Source organism: Larus michahellis, chromosome 8 (genome assembly GCF_964199755.1).
Source record: "Larus michahellis chromosome 8, bLarMic1.1, whole genome shotgun sequence".
In the NCBI taxonomy this organism is placed as follows: Eukaryota; Metazoa; Chordata; class Aves; order Charadriiformes; family Laridae; genus Larus; species Larus michahellis.
In genome coordinates this window covers 38,403,264-38,427,452 of record NC_133903.1, presented here as the reverse complement: position 1 = coordinate 38,427,452, position 24,189 = coordinate 38,403,264, and the positions used below count along the sequence as shown (strand labels likewise).

At 36.5% G+C, this 24,189-nt stretch overlaps 1 protein-coding gene across 4 annotated transcripts in view; it reads left to right on the top strand.

The window, feature by feature from the left end:
• Positions 1 to 24,189, top strand: part of FNBP1L (formin binding protein 1 like) — a 59,999-nt gene that overhangs the window by 10,854 nt on the left and 24,956 nt on the right. For all 4 annotated transcript variants that reach the window (XM_074599448.1, XM_074599449.1, XM_074599451.1 and 1 more), the window contains exon 2: positions 20,352 to 20,467. In XM_074599448.1, the coding sequence (XP_074455549.1) occupies positions 20,352 to 20,467 (116 nt within the window). The remainder of the gene's footprint in view (positions 1 to 20,351; positions 20,468 to 24,189) is intronic.

Here is a 24,189-nt window from a genome sequence, read left to right as displayed (position 1 = left end):
AAGAAGGTTTTACAAATTTGTTTGGAGAAGGGAAGAAAAGGATGAGCTTGTGTTGAAAAGGTTCTTCAGCACGTTGTAATAAAATGGAGAAAACCAGACTGGAATATCTGGTTAGGTCTCATATCTAAGAAGATGGCATGTTTAAAAGAGGAAAAATTAGTTTCTTGAAAATAAATATTAACTTATCAGGAAAATCCAAATGCCTGGGATTTTTCTACTTTGTAAGTAGTGCGGGGGGAATGTAGGCTGTACGGTTCCATGAAACTTAGATAGAAATGTCCCCATGTGAGGCAAGCCAAGCAACTTTGTGAAGTATCCTGACTCTTTGGCATGATACTCAAATATTTACTCCCATAGCAAGAGGTGTGGTAGGCTGATTAAGTCTTTAGGTTGAGAATAAGGAAATAGGGGTTGTGGGTTATTTGTTTGGTTTAGCGTGATTGCTGCTTTGTTTTGTAAAAGTTGTGAGGCCTTTTATGTTCCTTGTGTTCTCATTCCTGCTGAAGTATTGCATATGTGTAATCTAGATTCTTTACCTATCTCCCCGAGTTTGAGGCTCTGTTAATAACAAGTAGCATTTTCCTGAATGATGTTTCTCTAATAACAAGGGCAGCTTCTTTCTAAAATGGCTTTTTAAGAAACATTTTTACTGTGGTACTGAGCTAGGGAGTGTAATGATTATCTCTTTCTAGGAACAATGTTGCAGGTCCTTGGGCACTAGCATAGTACTTGAGAGATAAAAGCATGATTTCCCTGAGTTTCAGCTTTGTCTTCTGCATTCCTGAGAGGGAAACAGCAAGGTAGGAGTAGTCGTGTATATTAAGAAGTTTTTACCAGAAAAAACATTCAATCAGTGGGTTGGAATTGGAGTCTTGTAAAATGAGGAATTGCCTCTGTGTGTCAAAACTTTAGCAGGTGCACACAAAAGCAATGGCAGGCTGTGAGTGTGTGCCAGCTGCTCTTTGTGCATGGGTGGCTTAGCACCCAGTGACTTTCAATTACTTCGATTTAGAGGGGATGTCGTTTAGTTTCACTGAAACTTCAATAGTTGAGCTGAAGTCATTTTAAAATAAAGTCTTAAAGGTGAGATGCCAGTGGTATTTATGTTTAGTGATTCTTAGATAAAACATTTTTCCATGTTTTGTCTGGTTTATACTGCAAGGATGTAATTGTGGACTGTGTAATGAATACATCTCGACATCATTGGTATAAAATACCTTGCCATTTTTTGGGAAACTATGTAATCAACTGAAGGTGGTAGTACCTAATAACCAACATTCATGCTTTTTTCAATAGTGAGATACAATGGAATGTCAGTGCTTCAAACACACGTTTCAACCTTCAGTTTTCATTCTGAAAGGAGAGCTGTTGTTTCATCTTTATACAGACCTTAGGTGGGAGTACTGCTATTAGTTTATCTATGCTGGATGCTAAGAAACTGAGAAGAGTGAATTTCTAAGAAAGACCTTATATGTAGATGTTTCTTATGTTCTTGATGGTCTATTTGTAGTACTTTGTACTTAGTATTTCAAACTTCTGTCATGCACACATAATCAGATTGTAAGTCAAACCTGAAGCTTGTGGCTTTCACGACTGATTTTTTTCATTAGATCATTGGAAAAGAGACTTACTTTTCTGCTGACATCTGTTCATTTGTGGGAAGAGAATCATGCTCCTATATCTCCAAGTTCCTTTGACAGTTGTTTGTGTGTTGTGTGTGATGCTTTTAGGACTGGTAACAGTTACTCTGTTAGGAAGGCAGCATAGCTTTTCATAATGTTGTTTCTTCCTGTCCTTTCTTAGGTTGTTAATTCCTGTTACACAATACAATGTACCTTTGAACTTGTTAATAATTTCGATGGATTTATAGGTGACTTTCAGTAATTAATTTCACCATATGTCTGTTGTGGAATAATTTCTCTTCAGTTCTGGTTATGTATTTTGTTCATTAAACATTGAGGAGTGAGTGATGCATACTGTAAATTTTTGTCTTGTTACTGGTCGTGATAATGAAATAGAAAGGAAAGACAGAACACTTGCAGGCTTCATCCATCCTAAAAGAATCAGTGTAAAACAGTGTTTCACATGATGTAAAGGGGTTTTTGTTCTTTAAGTAAGGTGGTGAGTTTTAAAGCATTTCTTCAAGAGCACTTTGCAAATTTTTAATTTAGTTCAGTTGATTTCAATTATCTCAGAGTCGTACAGTATGCAGATTAACCTCATTGCAAGAAATTTTTTTTTGAGATGTTACTGTATTTTGTAGAGGGCTGATGAAGGCACTTGAAAGATCTACGTAAAAATCTGTATATTCCTGTCATAAGTATAGGGTTTGAGGCTTTGCTTGAATTTGGATCCTTTATTTTTCAATATTCTCTGCCACTAAACAAGCTAATGCAATAGTAAGTTTATACCAGGAAATGGCACCATAACATATTAGGCCATTTTTTTTCAGTGGGATTCTGCTTTTCTTTTTCCTGAAAACAATTTCTTTTTATCTTCATTTGCTAGAACTTCCTAACGATTTACTTGCTCCATTTTTAGTTCGTTTAGACTATCTTCTTATGTTATTTTTATTCATAATATTTTATCTCTTTAGAGTTAAAATTAATTCAGTTGCTTCAACAGCATTAGTTTCTGTTGTCTTCTTAGTATTAACTTCTATTTTATAAGGAAAGTAGAAGAATAAAGACTTAGCATGGCAAGTTATTTGTAAGAAGGTCGTCTTTTGGGGTACACTGTGCTTCTGATGTGTGCAGTTTTCTTCTGGGATTTGTATGAGTTGCGGTTTATCATCTCTCTTACATGGTATAAAACATCTGCAACATCTTAAAGAGGTGTTATGGAGGGCTTTCATGTTAATATTTCAGCGGTCTTTCATAATAAGCATTGCCATATGAGGAATACTTTTCAGTAGCCATCATTGCTTTAACTTTTTTGAGTGGAAACAATAACAGAAATGTTTTATATAGTGCCGTTTATGAGTTTATCTTTTGGCTTTAGACCTCAAGGACAATATATGAAAAGACATTGAAAGCCAACCGTATCCTGGGCTGCATCAATAACTGTGTGGCCAGCAGGTTGAGGGAAGTGATTCTCTGCCTCCACTACCCTCTGGTGAGACCCCCACATGGAGTACTGCATCCAGCTTTGGAGCCCTCAGCACAAGAAGGACATGGACCTGTTGGAGTAAGTCCAGCGGAGGGCCACAAAGATGATCAGAGGGCTGGAGCACCTCTCCTATGAGGACAGGCTGAGAGAGTTGGGGTTGTTCAGCCTGGAGAAGAGAAGGCTCCGGGGAGACGTTATTATAGCAGCCTTCCAGTACCTAAAGGGGGCCTACAGGGAAGATGGGGAGGGACTCTTTATCAGGGAGTGGAGCGATAGGACAAGGGGTGATGGTTTTAAACTGAAAGAGGGGAGATTTACATCAGATATTAGGAAGAAATTCTTTACTGTGAGGGTTGCCCAGAGAAGTTGTGGATGCCCCATCCCTGGATGGGGCTTCGAGCAACCTGGTCTAGTGGTTGGTGTCCGTGCCTGTGGTGGAGGGGTTGGTACTAGGTGATCTTTAAGGTCTTTTCCAACCTGAACCATTCTGTGATTCTGTGATGATTTCCAGTAAAGCTGTATTTGTCACAGAAGGTAGTACAGTTCATCCAGTTACATTAATCTGGCTGGAAATGGCTTACTGTTTCAGCTGCAAGTAGTTTGTTTGAATTACATTTGGTATGCTGTTACCCTACATTAATACTATGAATCCTAAGTTAAATCTGGAGGAAACACACCTTTATTTTGTATTTTCTCCATGATTTTATATGACTGATTTCACCTCAGTACTTACGTACTGCTTGTGCATTTATTGGTGTTGTTTCCTAGTTTTATTGCTGTTCAGTGTTCTGCTGTAATTACTGGCAATGTACTTGTTTCCTTTGAGTTCTTTACCTAATACATCGGTTTTATTGGAGAAAAAAAAAAAGCTGTTATTAGTTTACACATTACAGGTGTAAAAATGAATGGAGTTGTTTCTTAGGTATGCAGATTCAGAAATAAGAGATGACTATGCAGATGTGGTAATAAATGTAATTATGTAATCACTCCAGGTGTTTGTTGAAATGGGGAAAACTATTTGGCAGCATGGTGAAAAACTTTTTGGTCAACATTGTAGTTTATTCTTGAGTTTGTAATCCTTAATGTGAGATGTTTACAATATTAATGAACAACAAAGTTCCATATCAATCAAAATGCTCCGTATAGGCTTAGCTAAAAGTATGGTTATTAAGATAAGTATATTGTATCTCAGCATGATTTTAAAATGCGAGTAGAATGAATGAAACTAAAGATAGTGATGACCACAAAGATGCGATGCTGAGAACCAGAGCAGATTAGAGCGCGTTAAATTTTTAAATTGCTCTCTCGTTACTAGTGATTGGCTCTATGAACTGGACAATACATTTGATTGTTGTGTGAATGAGCATTTTGTGGAATGCTAGAGATTCAAGTATTTATTATGGGTTTATACTACTATGTATTCTTGAGAGGCATGCAAATTTTGGATAGTTTGTATGTAACAAAAAAAAAAACAAACCCAAACCTTTAATTTTACTATCAGGAGTGCATTTTTAATGCCTAAAAAAATGCCTTTGATGCCTAAAAATGCATTTTCCAGCCTAATGGACTAATGCGAAATGTGTATTAATTCTGGGCACATCTCATGTGAGCTGGCCCCTGCATATATAGAACCAAATTTGAAAACCAAATTTTTAACAATTGCAATAAAACCAAGTCAAATTTAACTTTCAGAGCTGAAAATAAATTTTATTACAGTATAGGCTTTCTTTTTGAAATTTAAGTAATGCCAAGAATTAACCTGCGTTTCATGTCATCGTCAGGGTCACATTAATTTAAATGACTTGGGCTAAAATCTAGTTCTCTGGATGGCTCCTTCAAATAGGAAGATCAAATTTTAAGCAGTATTATTTCTCTTCTGTTTTTCCCTCCCTGTCTAAATCTTTCTAGACTGTACAAAGTTATTTTGAGTTTGCAGAGTGGAGGTGCCTGAGAGTAAGGAAATAGACGAAGTCTAGCATTCTGAAGTAAAGAGATGTTTCAGGATACTGCTGACCTGTTATGATAAAAATACATTCTTGACTGTTAGTTGATTCGGTTTTGCTACCTTTGTTTCAGTTTATTAATTTACTTTGAAGCTGGAGAGTGGAGATACTTAGTCTTGGTACAAAATGTTTGATGTATTATAATTTATCAGTTAATTATTTTGCCTATGCTTTTTTATGATATCACGGAATCACGGAATCTTCAGAGTTGGAAGGGACCTCTAGAGATCATCTAGTCCAACTCCCCTGCTAGAGCAGGATTGCCTAAAGCACATCCCTCAGGGCTGCATCCAGGCGGGTCTTGAAAATCTCCAGAGAAGGGGACTCCACAACCTCCCTGGGCAGCCTGTTCCAGTGCTCTGTCACCCTCACTGTAAAGAAGTTTTTCCGTGTATTTGAACGGAACTTCCTATGTTCTAGCTTGTGCCCATTGCCCCTTGTCCTGTCACTGGGAACCATTGAAAAGAGCCTGGCTCCGTCCTCCTTAAACCCACCCTTTAGGTACTTGTAAACATTAATCAGGTCTCCCCTCAACCTTCTCTTCTCCGGGCTAAAGAGTCCCAGCTCTTTCAGCCTTTCCTCATAAGGGAGGTGCTCCAGTCCCATAATCATCTTGGTTGCCCTTCGCTGGACTCGCTCCAGTAGTTCCCTGTCCCTCTTGAACTGGGGAGCCCAAAACTGGACACAGTACTCCAGTTGTGGCCTCACCAGTGCAGAGTAGAGGGGGAGAATGACCTCCCTCGACCTACTGGCCACAGTCTTTCCTATGCAGCCCAGGATGCCATTGGCCTTCTTGGTGACAAGGGCACACTGCTGGCTCATGGATAATTTGCTGTCTACCAGGACCCCCAGGTCCTTCTCCTCAGAGCTGCTTCCCAGCATGTCCGCCCCTAACATATACTGGTGTTTGGCATTCTTCCTTCCCAGGTGCAGGACCCTACACTTGCTTTTGTTGAACCTCATTAGGTTCTTCTCTGCCCAGCTCTCCAGCCTGTCCAGGTCACGCTGGATGGCAGCACGGCCCTCTGGAGTGTCGGCCACCCCTCCCAGCTTGGTATCATCAGCAAACTTGCTGAGGATACACTCTGTCCCCTCATCTAGGTCATTAATGAATATATTGAACAAAATTGATATTGAACTAATATGAAGACAAATTTTGCTGTCGCAAGAAAACTTGTGACTTTTTTAATGTGAATTGCTCATTCTGTTCTTGTAAAAGTGTAATATTTTTGCTTATTCTTATCAAGCGTTTTAAAGCATCTGGGAAATAAATCTTCTGTGTGACTGTTTTGTGATATCATATGTGATACAGAAAAATTTAGTCAAATATATTTTGATAAATGATCTTTTGAATATTTTAAATATTTAGTATTTATCTGAGACTCATGGGGACAATAGTTACAAATAAAAAATATTTATGACAGTATTCTCCTTCTTTGTGGGAATGATATGTAGTTGTCTCTGGCAATCTTTTATTGAGATTTTCTTGCTTCCTTCCCAAATTATTCTCTTCAGAAAAAATGCGTGGCTGGGGAGTGTCTATAATTTCCCATTATATGCTAATGATGCATCAGATGCAGGTACTGTCACAGATAAGAAAATGACTAATTAAATTTTATTTTGTTTTTGTTTATTTTATTTCTAAAAGATAGGCATGGTTTTACACATCATATGTAATGAATTATGAAATAAAAAAAGATAATTAGGGAAAAGGCACTTCTCTTGCATTTTTTTTTTTTTCTACCACAAAATGCTGATGTGTTTTTGATTACAAATCGGCATTCTTTAATCACTGATTTGAAAATGTTTTTGCTGGGATATAAAGCGTTAAGGCTCCCCAGATCTGAAACATTGATTTTTCAGTGGGTTTTTAATCAAGCTCATAATGTTAAAAACAAAGTTGGAACTCCCATATGCAATTAGATGGTTTCAGTTTTATAGTCAATGTAATAAGAAAAAACATAACAGTTTTATTCAGTGTAAAAGAAACAGTTTTATGGTTTTGTCATTATTTCATGTTTTATTCAATATTTGAGGCTATTTCTTAGAATTTATTTAGCATTTTGTGTCAGTTCCTAGAACATTGATTATTTACTGAGGTTTATCACTTACTGTTTAGTATTTGCTAAGGACTTAGTGAAATGAATACTTAGTAAAGACATGAGTAGCAGTTCGTGTTGAAGAATGAAATTACAAACAGTTGGATTTTCCATATAGGACATAAAGTGTGTGATGTGGCAATGATGTAGTATACAGGAGAGGTTCCACATCTTTAGGTGAGAAAAAGACTGTGCTGCTTTCTTCTACTTACGAGTTGGTGTGTAGTAAGGAGTGTTAGTTTTGTAGGGTTCTTCAGTTAGAACTGTATTTTGAAAGGGAGTTACTATGATTCGTTTTGAGCTACTCTGCTGATCTGCAATTGAATTCTGAACTACATATCCAGTATTTAATGTGCACTTTTTTACTGTTTTGCTCTTTATTATTTCTGATTTGGTAATACTGAAAAGTCTTTATGAAGGAAACCTACTAATTATTTACTGCGCTATCATCAGTGGAACAAGCTGCTTTCCATGGAGTATAGAATTAACGTAGTCCTTAAAATGTTTCCCAAAGTGTTTCTTGATTAGGGCAGAGAGAAGGTACTCAGTATCTGCCTGTTGCGTAAACAGTGATGTTATCTCAATAGGGCAAATTGTGCAAAAGAGGCTTAACGAAGGAATTAAAAGGGAAGTAGTAGATGGACAGGAAATGAAATTAGATTAGATGATGATTAAAAACCGATCCTGAGAAATTATGAGAGGGAAAAAGTGTCTGAGACGCTTCTGTTTCAGTCACAGATAAAGTACCTAGATCTGATCTCGTTTATCTATACCTTTCTAATCTCCACTGTATTTCAGTGTGAATACCCGTGTATTTTTATTAGTTTAGTCAGGAAGGAAATAACTGTAGGAGATAGGCTCCTGCTGAAGTACCTTTTAATTTCTACTTTGGCTGCTTGATTCGCTCCCAAAAAGAAATTGGCTCTTCAGAAAGAAATGGATGCAGTTGGGTGTCAGTATTGCCAGATGTGACCCTGTCCTTCCATGTTTACTTCTGTCCTGAACTTGAGTACTATCTGTCTTGCTTTAGAAATACTCACGCTGATTATACTACAGATTTGCTTGCTTTCAGTATTGAGCTCCTACAGTGGTGTGGAATATATTTATGGAGCCCATTGTCTTTTTAATACTGATGTAATTGCTGTGATGGATTACAGAAACAGTATGAAACTGAGCTGTTTTGAGTTTGGGCTTTGTATATGTTTTGGAAAGAATGAGAAAAGGAGCTACGACAGTTTAAAACTGTGGGATTTTTTTTCAGTACAACAGAAGTTTGTACTCAGCTTTTGTATATGGAACTTCAATGTCCAAATATGCTGTAATAGGGTTTTTTTTACCATTTTAAAAATTTAATTTTTCTAATGGAAGTGCATATGTTTATGGTTAAATCACATCACTCTAGTTGTTCCCCAAAATTTAAGGTATTTCGGGAGGAAAAATACCTTGTTAACCTGGAAGGGGAACACTGTATTATTTGATCTTTCACAGATTCTACTAGAAAAACAAGTTTTATGAATAATCTTAATGTTGTTCTTACAATACAGGTTATGATTCTGAAGTCTATAGTGAAATATAAGAGGACTTTACTGTATTTTTCTAGGCTTATATTTTAAAAACTCTGAGATAAACTGATACAGAGCAGAATTGTGTTACATATTAATGTTATCTGAATCACAAAACCTTGAAAAATTCCATTGTTTTAGAGATGCCAGTAGGAACATCTGGTTTTAGTTTAAATTCTTTATTCAGTTATGTTAATGTTACTACAAATTTTGCTTTTAAAACAATGAATGCAGTAGATTCCATTGCGAATACAGGATTATCTTTGTGGGTTTGGGGTTTTTGTTGGTTTTTTTGGGGGGTGGCAGTATTGGTGGTTGTTTGGTAGTGGTGTTTTTTTTTATTTTGGTGGTGTTTGCTTGTTTTTCTCCCTGGGTGCAATCTTTATCTGAAATTATGTTCCAAAGAAGATAGGAAGCCTCTAATTTACTGCCATGTTAATTTCCTGTTAAGTGTATGGATCTGGTTTTATAATGAAGTTTGAAAAATATTTACTGTTGTTTGCAAGGTATTTGTGAAGGGGAAGAGATGTGGCTTGTGTATTCTTTCTCTTGTACACTAAAATATTAACAGGTGATACTGAAAAAGGAAGTTCACCTTAGAGTAGGACTTTTTACAGGAAACCCCCCCGTGTCCATTGAGTTGACAGAAACAAACAGCGTACGGTGGATCAGTTAACAGACGAGACTTCCAGTTCCATAACTGTTTACCTAACCAGTCCCCAGTGATCGCTGGTCTTCTGAAGCATTGAACAGTGTCTGCTCCCATTTAATGGGAAATGAGTGTGCTCAGAACAGAGTCTGTGGTGATTAATGCTGCTGCTATTTGCAGCCTTTCCAAAGCAACAAAAGGCTAATGATTCAGTTCAATAAAATTGAAGAGCTGATCAGAATACCTGTGTATGGGTATCTTACTCTGAGTGATTTAGAAGAGCAAATATGTATTGACAGTCTGTATAGTACAGTTGTATCTCTTGAATACCAATAGCAACAAATGTAAGGCATATGCCTTCATCTTAAATATGTCTGATGGGAGATGATAATAGCACTAGGAAATAGCTTCTTATATTCCAGTTGTATTCACTGAATGTTCCTACATTAGGAATAGAGGGAGTAGTTGAAACAACTTATGAGAGCTATGCTAAATAAGGAGATTCTGCCTGTATCTCTGTGTCTGTATTTAAAGGTCAAATATTCACATTTACCAGAAGATCCAATATATATTATTTCAGTACCAAGTTTTTGTAGGTTTACTAGGTATTCTAATTACACCTATTGTGAGAAGTGATCTAAAAGTTAACACCAGGATATGTTTGTGTTTTTCCTGACCTATAAGTTTTATTATATGAGTTTATTGTTTACTCTGATTACGGTTTAGAAATAATGCTATGAAAGGTACTTTATTTAAGGAACTGTGGACTTCAGTTTAATATTCTAAATAACATGCACCTTTATGAAATCCATATGAAGAAATATGTAAGGGATATGTGTATTGAAACAGTGAAGTTGTGAAGTTCTGGTGCCGATACTCAGTGCTTTGATTCTGTATAGGTATTTTCATAATGTATTTGTTTTAATTGTCAGAATGATAAACAGTAGGATTCAACCCATACCAACCTGTTGGGTTTTGTTTTGTTTTTCCTTTTTATTTATTTCACTGAGATAAGGCTTAAATACGCATCTTTAAATGTGAAACACACCAGATTGACTTGTCTGCATGGGATTTGTGCACCCTGCTTGTTAAACACTTCATGGTTTTTAAGTCAGTTAAAAAGGGTATCCTCAGAACTATCTGCTTAATAGCTGAGCAGATAAATAGAGGGAAGTGATATTTGGATGACGGGGAAGTTGATACTCTCCCTTCTTTTTCCCCCTCCCCCAGCTGGCAGAAAGTACTTCCTTGTTTTAAATTTGTATCATTTGCTATCACAGTCATCTTGGCTTTTTTGGTGATACAGAGCTATGACTCTGTTTCAGTTCTGAACTATAGTATAGAATATAAGTTATATGCAAACTAATAGTTATTTAATAACCTCCTAATCTCAGGGAAACATTTCTCTCTGTAACACTGATACCACTCCCTTCTTTTCTTGAGCACACTGTTCTAAGTTCACTACTGTAGTGTATGGAGAGACAAAAAGCAGTACATGCTCTGCTTGTTATGGTGCTGTGCCAAACCGGCCAGAGCAGGAACTTAACCCTTCTGAAGAATTTGGCAGTAGGTAAGATCTCTTTTCCTGTTTCTACAAGTTTTTAGGAAACGTGCCCTTTATTTAGAATGCAAAAATAGATTAAGTCACATATGCAAGAACTGGAGAGTTTGCTCATTTGGTCTCCTGTGGATGCATTTTTAATAATATTGTGGAAGTATTATAATTTGTAGAGAGGCATTTAAAAGTTTTTAAAGTTTTCAATAATTTCACCAATGGATTGTTTAGTCATACACTAAAATATTCACCATGTACGTTGAATGTGAAACCACCTAATAATCTTTTCTAACTGAAGAAGAAATGATTCTTTAAACAATTTTTCAAAAGTAAAAATCTTGCAACGCTGTTTTCCAAGCCAGATACTTTGTTCTTGCAGATTTTTTGCAGGCTAATGTTAGTCATGCAGTAAATGTGCTGGTTTTGCTTCACATGAGGCTTCTCATGGCTATTGGTCATGCAGCGAATTCAGTATTCTGCTGCCTTATTGAAGTAGCCCCACTTCTTTATACTCTGTGTTATTCAGGTGTTGCTGTAAAATGGGATTTTCTCCAGGTATTTCTTATAATGAGCAACAGCATCTCTAAGCATTGTACAAACAGTAACATTTTTTTACTGTGGTGCATCATATCACACTTCATTTATGGTTAAACTTAAAGTCCTCCTGGCTCCGTTGGCAAGTGACATAACTAGGACTAAAATCTACTTTTGCTTCTGTCTGTTTATTAACAGCATTCAAACAATGCCAGAAGACTCGGAAGTGCCTGCTTTCTGGCTTGGCTGTGGTGAAAATAAGATTTCTTGGTGTTTAGGGGAATGGACGTAATTATGTCCTTTGTATATACAAGGCAAGTGTAGTGCTGTCACTGTGTTAAAGTGGCAACTATTTTCATCCAATAATGCTTGAAAACATATTTATGCGATTTGTGATCTGCTGTTGTCTTGGACAGAGTTGTTTGAAAATGGCCTGATGTGTATTAAAGTGGGAATTAAGCTTAAAGTAGAACTAAGTGGAGAGTTACTGTTTTGGAATTAAACTTTGTTTCAAATGCAAATAAGACTAAAGTATTTTAAAGTTGCCTATAAAAAGCATATGTGAAAAAAATCTGTTTTTTTAAAACAAATTTCCTCCCAGTTAAAAGTTTAATGATATTACAGAGCCATTTGAAATCTAAGTGAGTGGATTCTGATCCAGTTTTCAAAGTAGGATTTCCTGGTATATATTTTATGTTTGCTTGTATTCTACAAGCAAGGGTGTATGGTTAGTGATACCTGCTTCATATATATGTGTGTGTGTGTGTTTGTATTTTTCTCAGATGGTGGTAAGGAATTATATTCTGTTTGCTTGGGACAGACTATTTAACCTCCTTACTAACTTGTAGGTAAAGATGTTAAATTTAAGCTGATACATACCCACAATGAACGACCATGTTTGTTGTCAAGCACAATGTGAAGAGGCTGTGATGGGTAACAGAGAGGAAGGATTCCTGTAACCATGTTCTGGCTACTACGCACTGTGTTGATGGAACCTCCTGAGGAGGGAGGAGGAGACAGTGCGTTTAGGAAGCCACACTCCCTGCAGAGGGAGGCAGATGGTGACTGCCATGGGAAGACAGAGTGGGAGTACCCTGAGAGAAACAGAAAACAGACCCTTAGGTAAACTTGTGAAGAATCGAATTTTTCTTTAGTTAAGTTTGCATCCTGATACAGTGACATAAATACAGTGTTTTAGTTCATAGGAACGTGCCCATCCAATAACTGAAGAATTCAGGAGGTGACTCATAAGCTGGACCAATAGGAGTGGTTGTTGAGGTGCCCTCTGTTGGCACCACATTCCTTTCCCCTGTTGTCTTAACATTGGTGTTCAACATCCCAGCTGTGAACTGTTTCGATCAATTTGCTCTGCTGGTGGAAAACTAACACTGTTAAAATTGTTGGTCCAACTGATAGATTCAGTGGCATGGGTGAAGATGAGCACACAGCTTTCGTATCTAATGTCATTCAACTCATCTGCTGATCTCCAGATGCAGAACTTGATTTTGTTGTGGTTTTGGCTGCTCATTCCAAAAGCAGTCACTAATGTTTCTACTCCAGTTCTGTCTGTGGTAGATTCCTGCCCTTTCCTAGAAAATCAATGTGTCTGTCACACCTGTGAAGTTGTTAGCTGCCGAGTGAGACATTGTTGCCTGCCAGACCTGACTTTCCATCACAAGTTTCCAAAGCAGTTCCTTTGCCGCTGGTCTGAGGAGATCTTTAAAGAGAAATGCACAGACTTTGTATTTCTCTTCCTGAATTGTGGCTCTCTTTTTAGCTTCGCTTTAGAAACCTGACTTGCTGTATACGTCATCTTACAGCATGGCTAGGTCTCTAGCGGTTCGGTACCATTTTTGAGTTGTTTGCTCACTTTATCATGCAAACATTTCTCTAGTCATAGAAATTGTCTTTAACATCAAAGTTGACAGCAGTATTGCTTTTTAAGAATATATACAAAAGTTTAACAGGCAAATGGATTTTTCATACTGCATTCATGCTATGAATTTATTAATTCTTTATTGCTTAGAGCAAATTAGTCTTTCATCCAACTAGAAGTAATTTTTAAATTCCCATTGTTTTCCTTTTGCATATTAAGCACTTCAAGTCTGCATTTCTAGCAGAGTTTCTCACTTAAATATTTTCAAGCTGTGACATACAGTTTACTGTTAATACCAGTGTCTTAATTTTTGCAAGTAAAATAGCTCCATGTCCTGAACATCAGGTGACAAATTGTTTGCAGAAGTTCCTTTTAGGAATTATTTTTCCTTTTCATGTCTCCAAAAGACTAGTAGATTTTCTTTGTACTATCCTGCCTATACAGTCTATACTGAGCTTTTGTTTTAATGTGAAATGAAGATGTGAAGTACTGTTTAGTGTATGTATAAGCACCTCTAACTTTTTTTTTCATCTTAATCTCTGAGTGTCTCTGTTTTCCAGTGTAGCTATGGCTTTTGATGTTGCTGCTCTGAACTTTCTCATTGATACTAATCTTCTAGTCTATAAAATGCTTGGTCTTTGAGTTTGCTCACAGCCGCGTTTTTTCCACTCTCTGAACTTTAATACATAGATTGTTTTCAGAGAGGAATGAGGTATAATTTGCAGGTTAGTCTGGAAGCTACAATCCAGAACTTGTAGAAGGCAGAAAAGCAAGACACTTTCTGTTTTTGTTTTTGATACAGAAACAGCTCTTTGATATTTTTTTTAGATGTAAAACTAACAGGATGTTTAATAAAAAATAAACTACTGTTTAGCTGGAAGCAGTTCTTTTCTGACTGTTAGGAAGAAGGCTATTGCAGTTTCAAGGAAAAAAGGAAGACCAGAAGACCAATTTGATAATTATAAAGACAAGCAGGCAGGAAGAGAGAGGAGTGATAATCGGTTCAGACAGTAAAATAGAAGAGCTATTATCCTAAGATAGAAAAGGAAGCAGGAATGCATAAAGATAGAGACAACAGTAGAAAACAAAAACAATTAGGCACTGAAGAGGTTTCAGAGATTAGAAAAAACTGAAATGTATTTTCAGAAGTAGATTAGTGTAACGTACTCTAATTAAAATACAATTTTATAATTCATTTGTGCTGAAGACAAATAAGGAAAGGTATGCTATACTGGTAACTTCTCATTAATATATTTATGTCCGATTACAGTTCCCACAATTTTTAGTGTAGCACATCAAGTAGTTCTTTGCACAAACACTGCAAGTTTGTTGTTTGTTTTCTTAAATAAATAAATTTACCTGGAGTAATCTCATACATGTAAAATGCTGAATCATTTGAACTTAATTCAGGACCTTGATCTTTACTTAAAGGAAAAAAAAAAAAGCAAGCTGCATAACGTTTCATAGGAACACCAGATATTTCAGAAGAGTGATAAAATCTTAATATGTGAAGTAGTTACTTTATAATGTTTTGTAACTTCAAATATTTAACTTCTTGAATAGAGTTGTATCTTTTTGTCTTCTGCAGTACTGCTGATGCAGGAAGGATGGACATTATGCAGAATTTAACCTATTATTTAAATTTATCCATAATTCAGGTTCATTTGAGAAGCCCTCATGGGCTTTAATTGAGTAAACAAGAACTGCTGTTGGTCCATGTTAAGTTAGATAATCAGCCACATTTTCTCAGTTGGATTACTGTGGACTTGCAGTTGTGTGGTTAAGTAATTTGTTGCTTTTCCTAAAGTCCTAATAAAATACATTTCTATCCACAAATGCACTGGGGCATTTTGATGCCAAATGTTTGGGGGTTTTTACCTGATTTCTGCTTTTCTGTGCTCTGAGCATTTTCTTTGTGGAATCTCGTTAGGGCATGGTATAGATTTCCCGATACTGGACTGCGTAAGTGTTGTTTAGAGAGCAAAATATGGGATTGAGTTTTTAATCTCCCACTCACTGAATTGGAAGTTTAGTGAAGCTATGCAGCCTGGAGAACAAAGAATTGGGAAAAAAACTAATCTTGTGCCAGTGCTTCAAAACTGCAAATAAGATCACTTGGGTAACTGCAGATGAAAATTGTGGTCAGATAAAAGTATGTAAATAACGATGTACAACTGAGTCAAAACAGAATAAAATGCTTGTAGCATAATTAATACGTGTCATGATTTCAAATAAAATGTATTATTATATAATATATTTTAAAGATATTGCAGATTTAATTAATTATGGTAATTAATTGAGACAGCTTGCTTAAACTTGTGAGTTTGATGTAGTTATCTAATATGATTCTTAAGGCTTTCAACTGTGTTGTCTGGAGATCATCAAAATGCTGGTCAGTGAAATGGGGACTAATCATAATTCGACTACTGGAGTTTATTGTAAAGGAATCATTTAGTCAAAGAGGGGTTTGTTTGTTTACAGAATTTTATACCACAATCCTAGCTTTTAATGCAAGTAGAAGCGGTTTCCAAAGTTGATGAGATCTGTGAACATTAACCCTTCAAAAATCTCAGTCTGGTTTAATGCGTTTTATTTGAAACTCTCGTATAAAATAGTGTCTGGACTAACTGCTGAGAGCTTTAGGAAGGCTAAAGGTTTGGTATTTATGCTGCAGCATTCCTTCCAGTCCTTGTCCCTTTGAAGAGATCCTCCATGTTTTTCTTTTTATTGGTTCTTGAGGCTTGTTTGGGGGAAAAAAAACTGTCTGTAAGAGGGGAAGGGCAAATCTCGAGTTTTAGCCAGGAAAGGCTGTTTTGTCTTTGGTGCACATTTGATTCCGCTTGGCTCTTTGCTTGGTGCTTCAGCTGCTGTTATTGTAAAGCTTCCTGGTATCTGCAAAAAACTGATAAGTTTAGAACTGCATACCTGAAGTATTCATAACATTGATCTGTGGTTCCAGTAAATAATCTGGAAGTAGAATTTAGGGAGGTAACATTTGTTTTGGAATAGTCTATATTGACCTACTACAGACTTTTTGTGAAGTTTCAGGTTTGTTTGTTTATAATGCAGAGACTTTGGACTCCATTCCAGCTTTTGAGTGGGCAGTTTCTACTTACGGCCACCGTCCGTTAGCTAATGTTCATCAGTTTAATAACAGCTGCAGTTTTAATAAAGGGTTTTAGAAAAAAATTGCCTGCTCAGCTGCTAAAAGGTGTGGGGAGTTACTAGACAAACAGCAATATATATTTACCTTGGAATATTGTTGAGAACATACTTTGCTATCAAGGTAGTAGATAGTCAGATATCATAGAATGTTTTGTTGTGTTTTTTTTTTTTAATTGCCTTTTGCTGATCTTTAGTTAATGCAGTTTTCACATTCCTTATAAAGGAGCCAATGGAATTAATACACTGATGTATTTAATTTAAAGTTTCCAGGCTTAAATTTTATTGTAACTATTTGGTCCATTTTCTCCTCTGTATAGCGTTGCCCATTTTTTGCGCTTTTTTTTTCCATTCAAAATATCGCTTGGTTTGGCTTGTATCTTAGTGCATTAGTTTGATTTCCTTTGTAGTAGTGTGGAAGGTTTTCTGCTTGTGTTCCTGGATGAAAAGAAAACTTTTTGCTTAATTGAGGCCCAGAGCTCAAACATGGATGCTTCTGGGGAGAAGTTGAAAGGACCACGAGTAAATTTGTGACTCGCCTTTAGAAGCCTCTCTGAAAAGGCCATTACTTTCTGCTTGTTAATTGATGTTGCCTTAAACTTTTGCTTATTTACCTCGGTGTCATTATTGAGGAATGTAAGGTGCTTTTTGTGACTGCGGACTTTAATTCACTGGTTTATTATTTATAGAGAATTTGAAAAATTGTGAAGCCAATGTGTTTGTTTAATGTATTTTCTTTATCTCTTAATTCAGAGCTCTGTTCTACAGCACATACATGATTTCTAGAGAACTTAAGAGATATCGTCAATATGTCCAATTTAATCCAAGGAATCAGTGTGTATGTGAGAATTTTGAAGATAAATCTATAAATCATCTGTAGATTTTAATTGTATTTGGGGGGGAAGGGGGGCTTCCAACTTCAATCATTCATAAGTCAGTTTTCAAAAAATGCTTTGGTACTTCTTGAAAGTTTTGGTGGGGTTTTGTTTTTTTTTTTGTCCTTCATACTTTATGCTTCATTCTAAAATAGTGCATAATGTAATTGCTGGCCAAAAAATGGCAGTGAATAAACTGATGTTGTGAAGCCATCTCACTCTTCAAAAGGGTGGGAACGTATTACTACTCTTTTTTTCTTTTTTTTTTTTAATTCCAATAAATGGAATGGTGGCTCACTAAATTAGGGTTTCCATTGCTTTTCTAAGAGATCATTAATGAATCCGTGAGTAGTTTCATAGATGTCAATAATGGTGGAGGAACTGGACTAACATAAAGGTCCACAGAGTGGTGAGAATAGCTAATGGGTTTTAATGGTTTTCTTACACGGGATTTACTCTATTCAGGTTGTTCTGTGTATGTTCTATGCATGTTCCTCATATAGGGAAGGAACAAATTCTTTCTTCCCTTGAGGGACTATGGGATAATCCTACAAAGCTGTCTTTGCACAGAGCATACTGTTTCTAGAGTCAGGCGAAGAAGAGGAACTGAGGACAGGAAGAATTTTCGGCACTCAGTCAGTGATTAAATGCTTCTCATAAAGCGTGAGGGGAGAATAGCATGTCAAATGTACTCACTTTTTTCCGTTCCAGTTTCATATTAGTAGCAGAGAATTAATTTTGACCAGTAGAAGTCCTTTTTTTGTTTGAACAAAATATTTGGAAAGCCATCCTTTCTGGTTACACGTTTGGAAATGTAAGTAATGAGGTGTCTGTAATGCTAATGAAACCTTAGCAGCAAATGAGAGCTTTGTGGACTAAAGAGCCTAAGTAGGACAGCAAAGGCTTTGTTCTGCTGGGCACTGGAGGAAGTCAGTTCTTCTTAATGGTATTGGATGTTGGCTGCTTGCCAAAAGCACCTTTTGGAAACTTCTTTTGGATGCCAGCTTAAATGTTGTCAGAGTAATTGTAAAAATGAGTGGAATGTAAAAAAGAAAAGCTTCTTGAGATTGATGACGTATTTTTATGCATGTATGCAACAGTAGTTTGACACTAATGTATGGTAACCGTCTCCCTCTTCTCACACACAAACAAGGTACATGCAACTTACCTAAAAACAATAGCAGGAATCTCACTTTATTTGACAAAAGATATTTAATGTGGAAACGTCTAGTTGGTGTAAAGCGGGCGCATAAGAACAATATGAGATACGGGCCATGGTTTCCCAAACGTATTAAAATCTTGTCTTTAGTCCCTCTCCTGTCTCTTGGCTGTTTGTATGGTTCTCTGGTGAAACAGATCAGGGAAAGTGGTTGTGTTTTTGGTGCAGAAAGTGATGCAGAGGCAGGAGCACATGGCTGGTAGTGGAACAGGATGGGTGCTTTTGGTTGGTACTTGCATGCCATTGGATTGATGTGTTCGAGGCACTAACGGCCATGGTTGTTAGTCCATGGTGTTAGGATACTGACAGCCGCAGGGCAAGATTTGAGAGCAACCTTAATCCTGTTACGGTCTTTTTTTGTTGTTCTTGTTGGTTGTATGTAGTTGTGTTGTCTTGGTTTCACGGTTAGTGAAGACATTTTCTTTGATTCTTAAGCCCTGTGTCATTTTATGGCATTTTTTGATTTAACTTCAGATCATCCTACTGCATATTGAAATTGAACTTAAATTGCTAATACTAAAGGTCAACATCATTTGTTAGGTTCAGGCAACTTACTGAAACACTCCTCTCACTATTTTGTGTTAAGTTAAATAAACTTTGCCTCTAAATGCTTTCTTCAGCTTTTTTTCTTTTTCTACTCTTTATTTTCTTAGTTTACTGTGAAATGTATTTGGATTCAGCATATACAAACTTTGATGTTGCGGTTGCTTGTCTTTTTGGATTACTAAATCATAAGCTGAAAATACTCAATTTTTTCACTGTGGCAAATTTTTAGCATAAAATACAAATATGTGCTAGACTAAAAATATGTGCTAGGCTATATTTTGTACCTTTGTTCATTCCTGCCCAATTCCTAAACCCCATATTTCCACTTGTTTTTTTTGAATTTTCAACTTTAACTAATTAGTGTATCCCCACCTGTTGTTAAGTACAGAATACAGTGAAAGACTGGTTTTGAAGATGATTTAATGTATTAAAAATGCCCCAACTTTTTTGGAAGCGTGGTTTATTTTTGACTTTGTCTTTGTTCTTTGCCTTTGCTTTGCTGTAACTTTCTTAATGGCTAAGGACAGGTTTGCTTTCTTTGGAATCTCTTGCTAGAGCTGATCATGAACTGTGTATATAGATTCATTTTAATAAATTCTAATAAATGTTTTCCTACAGACTACACCCAACTTGGTCATGCAGCTATAATTTGTATTATTTTTCTTTTAGTGGGTAATCTTATGAGTGGAAGTAATATTTTTTTATCAAATGAAATGACAACTTCTTGAGTTTTAAAACTGCCCAACACATCTCTCTTGTTGAAGAATCTTTTATTTATCTAATAGTGATCTTTGGTTATGTCTTCGATATCTTGGTGGAAAAGATGCACTTTTGAATGAAAGGATGAAAGACACATGCATCGTGAGAGTAATCAAAGACTGCATAAAACTTAAAATGCAAGTATTTAGAGCTGTTTCTACAGAAAGAGGTATATCTGCTGGCACATACAACTTCGTGTTCTGGTATATGGCTGATACATATACACACATGTGTGTATATATGTACACACACACACACGACAGATTTATAACTTCAATCTGACTTCTGTCCAAGTAGTAAGAATTCCCTCATAGCACAACTCATAAATACATTATATGTTGTTTCTGGTGCTGCTGTGATTCTTAACTAATTCTGGGTATTTTTGTTTCCTTTTGTTTTTAAAGGATCAGTTTGATAATTTGGACAAGCATACACAGTGGGGCATTGACTTCTTGGAGAAATATGCAAAATTTGTAAAAGAAAGGATAGAAATTGAGCAAAACTATGCAAAACAACTGAGGTAAGGATTTTTTCTTTTTAAAAGAATTTTAACAGTTATTTAAAATGACTGTATCAGATGGTGGGCAAGCATGTAATGTCGTGATTAACGACTGTTTTCATTTATAGAGTGAATTAGATCACTAGTTCTTTTCATGACAGACAAGTTTTTCTTTACCAGTCCAAACCAGAAGATTATCTTTGGGTGTGTGCTTGCTTGCTTGTTTTTGCCTTCTTTCCTCCCCCTCTTCCCACATACCCTTCAAAACTTTTAACTAAAAAGGTTTGACTTAAATTTTAAGATTCAAAATAAAACTGTAGCAATGTTTTTGCACTGACTATCAGCATGTTTGTTGCAAAGTATGTTATCCGTGTCTATGTTTTCGTGTTTTCAACCAGCTTCAAGCCCCTGCTACTAATTAATTTCTCATGTTGAATTGGGAAGAGCTGCGCTACATTGTGTTAAGAAATCCGATTTAAATCATTGAGTAGAACTTGAGAAAGCAGCAGATCTTCCTGTCCTTAAAGCATGCCCTTTCCATAGCTGGTCTTGTCCCTTTGGGTGAGACTGTAACCCAACCACCCTTTGTCTTATGTCTCCAGTTTGCTTTCTATTGGTGCCAAGTGAAACATCTTTTAGGTCCAGTAGGAATTTCCCCTCGGGGATCATACAAGAAGAGTAACAGCAATGAAATGACAGAGAAGCACATTCTTCAGAATAAAGTAAGATTGATTTTTACCAAAAGGTGCGCACAGTGCTTGAAGAAAAAGATTTAAAATAAGACACTCCTGCAAACTTGGCCTTCACCGTAATCTTTGCTGTCTTGAATTCCTTTGGGGATTCAGCTGAAGCTGCTGCCTAGCCCTTGTCAGACTGAAACTGATAGCAGCTTCTCTCCTGTGGTGTCTTCCGTCGTCTCATCGTTGGCAAACTAGATTGTCATCAGAGTTGAGGAATCCTTCTTCATAAATGCAGTAATGAGGCTCACAGCTGAGGGTATGGATGTTCTCTGTCTAGGCTGCTCATTTCCCTTTTGATTTCTGTATCAGTTTCTTTTGATCCAGTTGTGTATGTTCACCTAATACCCCATTACTTTACTGAAGGAATTTTTTTCTTAAAAGGAAGGAAATAAATACTACTTTTCCAAAGCTGGCGTAGAAGAACTTCAGGAGGTAAAGGAAAAATTGAAGCATGCACACCACCACTTCACAGCCCAGTTGTTCTTTGTTTTCAGTTGTCTGTTTAAAAATGGAAGTGTGTTTTATTTGCACGGATCTTACCAGACCTTTTCCTTGAATAGTATGAACAAATGCCATTTTGCTTAATTTTATTCAAAGGTTAATTCCACAGCTAGCAAGACAAGATGCCACATTATTACTTCAGGATTTGTCTAAAAGTAGGAAATCTTCTCTGTTCAGCATTTTATTCTTTTGGGTAAAACTCTTTCTCAAAGTGTCTTTGAAAAATGAAAGAGTTATGTCGAGTACCCCTTCTGTCAGATGACTGGACTGACTGTCCCTGTGCAGTAAGTATGACGGTTTTGAGAAGCACAGGTCTTGCTGCACAGTTGTGTCATACAGTGCATGCGTGCACTTAACTGCCTGCTGCCAACGAGAGTCTGGACAGCACACACATGAGAGGGTAACTGATTTTCTGCCAGCAGACCAGTTCATTAAGCTACTTTTCAATATTCCTGCCTGTGTATTCCTTGGGAGAGAATTGATGGTTAGTTATGAATTGTCTTATGATAACAACTTGACTTCAGCCATCATTGCTCTTGAGGACACTCACTGTTTTTAGCAATGTGGAACAGTTGTGAGGCCCTGTGGGAGATTGAGATCAAGCAGAATTTTCCCCTCCAGAAGAGTTAGCCATCCTGCAGCTTGCTTCTGAGAACTTTTGAGAGCTAAGATCTTGGGGATGGACTATGGTTCTGGTGAATTTTAATGCTGGCAGCATATGGTCTGTGAGAAAGATATTAATATCTCTGATAGAGATTTTGAGTTTATAATTGATTTTTCCTTTTGTAACGAAATACAATTTGAAAAACAGGATGTTGAGAATCTCTTCATAGTAAACTTTATAGCTGAGATTTATTACGCCCTTTTTTAGTAGATGTATAAACAGTACAGTGAGTGGTCACCTGTTGGTAGTTCTATGACTGTCTTAGTACTTGGATGGGAGACCAAGAAAAAACAAGTTTAATGAGGGAGATAATGCTAGGGATGTATGGTGATAGTTTTCTGCCTTGCTTTCAGTGTGGGCTGTGAACATTCTGTTGAGATTGATGGATAGACTTAAACCCAAGGATGAAAACTTGAGTGAATTTTTCATAACAGTTTTCACAAATGAGAGTCCGTGTCCTGGCAGAAATTCATACTCACTTTGTGTATACCCTTGTATTTTGATGAATTTTTTTTTTTGTATACTGTCACAACTTGGTGATGAGACTTTCCGAGGTGCAACAGCTGTTTTCAGTCTTCTAGAAGATGACAAATGATGCATGTACAACGTATGAGGAACAGTTTGAGTGAAGTCACTATATTCTTACTGTGTGCAGTTATTGCAGTTTGCGGTCACTGAGTAATTCCAGAAATGATAACTTGTAAGAATCCTGTCCAAATATTGGTTTTAGGTTGCAAGTCATTCCTTGCTATTCTTCTTTGGTAGGCTGTTCTCAATACTGAGAAAAAGTCTAAGAAAAATTGAAACCATTGAGGAATCCTCAAATGCCTACGGAGGAAAAAAACTGTCTAGAGAGCTTGTCTAGTCTTTGTCTGCAGTATACTTTGTTCTGAAAAAAAGCAACTATAATTTCATTTTTTTGAGCTAACTTAAAGGAAAAATCTTAAGTTTTGTGTAGCTTAGGTCTCAGCTAAAGTATTGTGGTACCCCAAGGATTGTGAAGGTTATTACAGGCTGTTACTGAGTTACAAGAATATGAATCATGACAAACATATTGCAATATACCTTGTAGGTTAACAGATTTCATTTTAATTATATGCCTGTTTAATTTGTTCTTATTTTATAATTGGAAAAAAACAGAATTAGCATGTGCCAAATTACTGGGCTCTTGGCTGAATTTTGTAATTGAATTCTCAGATGCTGTTTTTGATCAGCATTGTTGCTTTAAAGGGGTGGGGTGAAAGTCTGCTTTGTTTTCTTCCACATCATCACACACAAAACAATTCTGGAGGTTCACTCCCTTTTTGTTCTGTCGGAAGCATTTTGACACTTAAGAAGACAGAGGAGTTCCACTCCTTGTGATGTTTGGCAGTAATACAAGTTCTACCTGCCGTTACAGACAAAACTACCATGCAGAATAAGATTTCTGAATTTGGTCAGTTTCTCTATTATCAGTTTAAATAAAATAGTGATGATTATTTTTGAACTATTTGAGTGTTTCCCTTTAAAACTGTACATTATGATCTCTGGAGTTGTGTAGTTAATCTGAGCAAATGTATTTTTCATGTTCATTCTGCACGCTATTGTGTATAAGTGGTTTTTTTTTTTCTAAATACAATATTAATATATGTATATGTCTAGTCAAATCGAGACATAGTTACCATGGTTTTTTATACAGAATCTTGGCAGCATTATTTAAAATGGATGTAAGCTCAAATGTGAAGTTTGGGACACAAATTATCACCATATGTTTTCATTTCTCGAATCTCTCTTCCTTTGATTGGAGCTGAGAATTTACGCTATTGATTGTTATCCAGATATGGATGTTGCAGGTTTTT